The sequence below is a fragment of the Chinchilla lanigera genome, unplaced genomic scaffold (genome assembly GCF_000276665.1).
Source record: "Chinchilla lanigera isolate Chin_1 unplaced genomic scaffold, ChiLan1.0 scaffold00057, whole genome shotgun sequence".
Taxonomy (NCBI): domain Eukaryota; kingdom Metazoa; phylum Chordata; class Mammalia; order Rodentia; family Chinchillidae; genus Chinchilla; species Chinchilla lanigera.
This window is the reverse complement of record NW_004955458.1, coordinates 15,174,415-15,178,376: the sequence shown is the minus strand read 5'-3', so window position 1 is coordinate 15,178,376 and position 3,962 is coordinate 15,174,415. Positions and strand designations below refer to the sequence as shown.

The following is a 3,962-nucleotide window of genomic DNA, read 5'->3' as shown; positions in this document are numbered from 1 at the left end:
GCAGGGGAGCGGCTGCTCCTGCGCTCTTGGCCACGCGGTCCTTGAGAGCGTGTGCGCGGGTCCCGGCAGGGGAGCGGCTGCTCCTGAGCTCTTGGCCACGCGGTCCTTGAGAGCGTGTGCGCGGGTCCTGGCAGGGGAGCGGCTGCTCCTGAGCTCTTGGCCACGCGGTCCTTGAGAGCGTGTGCGCGGGTCCTGGCAGGGGAGCGGCTGCTCCTGCGCTCTTGGCCACGCGGTCCTCCTCCACGGCAGGTGCTCGTCCTCTTCGCCCGAGCCTGAGGGCGCAGCTCTGAGAGACACGCAGGCTGGGCAGAGCGGAAGGGACACCCATCAGATCGCCGAATCAACCCTGGCCATCGGTGGGGTGATGGAACTCGCAGCCAGGTCGCCCTCACACCCGATTCTTTTTCTCGACCGTCACTTTCTATAACCTGAGACATGGATCCATCTCTGAAGGCATGGAGACACATTCCTACGTTCTCTGTCTGAAGCGCAGGGTGGAGCCTTTACACCGGGGACTGCGGTCTTCTCGGGCTGTGAGGTGCAGCGTGCGGATGCTGCCGGGGCTCATCTTTTCCACACAGACAGACAGGATACACTTTCACAGTCCACTCCCCCTGGGCTGCTCTGGTGTCCTAGCTGAAAACCGAGCCATCACAGGACTGTGGTATGTTTAGGGTTTGCAGGGCATGGCGCATATACCGTGTAATCCCAGTGTGTGGGAGGCTGAGGCAGGAGGATGGTGAGCTTGAGACCAGCCTTGATTACATAGCAAGAGCATGTCTCAAAAAACAAAACAAAAACAAGACTAACTCATGGAAAAGTTACAAAAACCCTAACAGGAAAAATCTAAGTTAATGAAAATTTTTCTCTTTCAGGAAAATCGTAATTACTCAAGATTTAATTCTACAGACTTGGTACATACATGCATGTTATTGAATTTGAAGGCGGTCTGAGGTTGTCCAAGTGTGACATATAAATTGTCCTTTACTTAGGATATTTTTTGACTTCAAGGCCCTACAGTAATTTAGACAGCAGGACTCGGGGGAAAAAACCCAAAAAACAAGCAGTCTAACACATGGTAGAATTGTCTTCTTGATGATCAATTAGGGTTATTTAAAAAAGAAAAAACTATCAAGATGACTGAAAACATAACCTGGACCACAGTACTCTTTCATTTTCAAGGTTTCCCGTGGTATTTACAATAAGGTCCAAAATGATTTGGGGGCATGGTGGGGCACGCCTGTAATCTCAGCATTCAGGAGGCTGAGGCAGGAGGATTTCGGTGAGTTTGAGGCCAGCTTGGGCTATGTAGTGAGTTCAACACCAGTGTCAACTGCATAGCAAGACCTTGTTTCAGAACCAAAATGCTCACAACGGCTGCCTGTGAGCCTGACACCACCCTCTGGCTCCCCAGACTCCCTGCCCACTTCTCCTCGCTGCGTTCACATCAGCCTCCACATGCAAACACCTGACCCTTCCGAAGTCTTTGTGGCTTTGTTCCTACTCAGAACACTTTCCCAATTTCCATACAACTTACTCTATTCCTCTTGTCCCTTTACTTTCACTGTGTTATCTACGCTAAACTTGCACTCTTGGGTTCAAATGATCTTCCTGCCTCAGCCTCAGTAGCTGGGACCAGCCATATGCCAGCCATGCCCAGCCTTATTTCTTTGATTTTTTAATTTTGTTTTGTTTTTGTTTTTTGAGGAAGGTCTTGCTATGTAGCCCAGGCTAGCCTCAAAATTTGAAGTGATCTTCCTGCTTCAGCCTCCCCAGTGCCGATTATAGGCATGTGCCACCATGCCCAGCCCTTCTTTATTTCTTAAAAGCCTTAGTGCTCATGATTTCTTGACAGAAGCATTCCTTGATCACCTCTTCTACTTATACTGTACTCGGGTCATTCTGTATCCATTAACGCTATTTTTTCCCACTGCTCTTAATCACAATTCATTTGCCATTTAACTCTTTTAAACAATTGTAAATTCTACAAGGCAAAGCATTATCTGTTCTGCTCACAATTTAAACAAAGCAAAAACAGTAAATTTTTATTGAAAGATGAATAAAAAAATAAACATTAAGGACTTCAAGTGTAAAAGCGTAGTGACTTACCAATATACTGACTTTGCATAAAATTCAATATTATCTGGAAAATCCCCAATTTCTTCTTTGGCAATACTCTCTAACCAATCCACCACCATCTAGGGGAAGAAAAGATTAGCAGCACCCATAATACCCGAGTGTTTTATTTATAGCGGTACTCCTGTCCTTAATCACTCCCCGTTTTTTTTCTTTTTGGTGGTATGGAGGATTGAACCCAGGGCCTTTACCTTGAGCTCCATCCTCAGCCCATTTTTTCATTTTTACTTTGAGACAGAGCCTTGCTAAGCACCCAGACTGGAACTGAGCTCACGGCCGGTCCTCTTACCTTGCTCAGCCTTCCAAGAGGCTGGGGTTCCAGGCCTGAGTCACTGCGCCCAGCTTTCAGGTTCTGACTTAAAAATGTCAAGCAACTGGCCGGGCATGGTGGCACACACCTGTAATCCCAGCACTTGGGAGGCTGAGGCAGGAGGATTGTTTTGGAGTTTGAGACCAGCCTGCGCTACAAAGTGAGCTCAAGGCCAGCCTGAACTGCATAGTGAGACCCTGTCTCAAAAAGACAAACCCCACCGCCCCCCGCCCCCAAAAGAATCAAGCAACAACTTTTCCAACCACCATTTTTACATTTTTAAGATAAATATCACAGTAAAAGAATAAAAATACAGGTTTTGACAGGCTACTCCTGAGGTTGTCATTTAAAAATCAAGAAACTATTTTCCAAATTCGAATTACAAAATTTATAATTTTAACTACAAATAAACAGATTAAGTTGAAATCAAATTAAGAAAACATTTTAAATTTTTTTAATTAAAAAAAATTTCAACACTTCCTATCTTTTCTCCATTTTTTTTTTGAAGACTGGATCTTGCTATGTCATCCAGGCTGGCCTTGAACTTGCAGCAATACTCCTGCTTGGCCTTGGAGTGCCAGTATTCCAGGAGTGTGCCACCATGCCTGGTTCTCCATGATTTAAAAAAAAAAAAAAAAAAAAATCAAAGTATTCTAACCGTACCTGACACTGTCGGACAAGTGACTCTCTCTGAAACAATGCTTCCACAAACGTTTTTTCACTGGCATTAGCAGCCTATTACAGAAATCATTTCAAGGAAGGAAAAAAAAAGAACACATTCTAAGAATATAATTTCAACAGAAAAGTAAAAGTTAATCAGAAACAATCACCTCTACACAGATGTTCTACCACAATAAACCCATGTATTTATTTCTGAAAAATATTCATAAATTTCAAACATCAAGATTAATGTGCAGTTGCTCTTATCTGACATTTTGATTTGCTACCCCGGAATTTAAAATTCTATTTCTCTATGGCTGATGTGTTAGAGAATGGAAACCTAAAACTAAATTTAAAAAAGTAAAACTTATAATAAAGGGCTGGTTATAGTCATGTTACATATTAGAAAATGAACATTTAGGAACTTTAAAATATTTTCACATAACAGCAGATGCTGATAAGTACAACACAAGGCTTTTTTTTAACACAAGGCTTTTTAAGACTGTCTTTCAGTGGCACGACAAAAATATTAACAAGTAAAATGTGACTATGTCAGCGGGGCCAAAGGTATTAATAATCTATTTTATTCATGAGTTAAGGGAGAAAAGTTACATGAACTATTTTTATTTTCCTGGTACTCAGGGTTGAACCCAGGGCCTGACCTACTTCTGCAGCCATGTTTTAATTTTCATTCTGAGACAGGATCTCACTGAGTCACCAAGTTGCCCAGGCTGGGCTCAAACATGCGGTCCTCCACCTCAGCCTCCCAGAGGGATGGGATTATAGGCCCAGTCAAACTGTGTGTATGTCTGGCTGGGATTATACGCTCGTGCCAGTGGGAGGGGGAGGGGGAGGG

The 3,962-nt window shown here is 44.0% G+C and overlaps 1 protein-coding gene across 2 annotated transcripts in view; it reads right to left on the bottom strand.

The window, feature by feature from the left end:
• Nup107 (nucleoporin 107kDa) overlaps positions 1-3,962 on the bottom strand; it is a 52,945-nt gene that overhangs the window by 23,341 nt on the left and 25,642 nt on the right. For both annotated transcript variants that reach the window (XM_005397476.2, XM_013520899.1), the window contains 2 exons: positions 3,110-3,181; positions 2,110-2,198 (listed from right to left, as the gene is read on the bottom strand). In XM_005397476.2, coding sequence (XP_005397533.1) covers positions 2,110-2,198; positions 3,110-3,181 — 161 coding nt within the window. The remainder of the gene's footprint in view (positions 1-2,109; positions 2,199-3,109; positions 3,182-3,962) is intronic.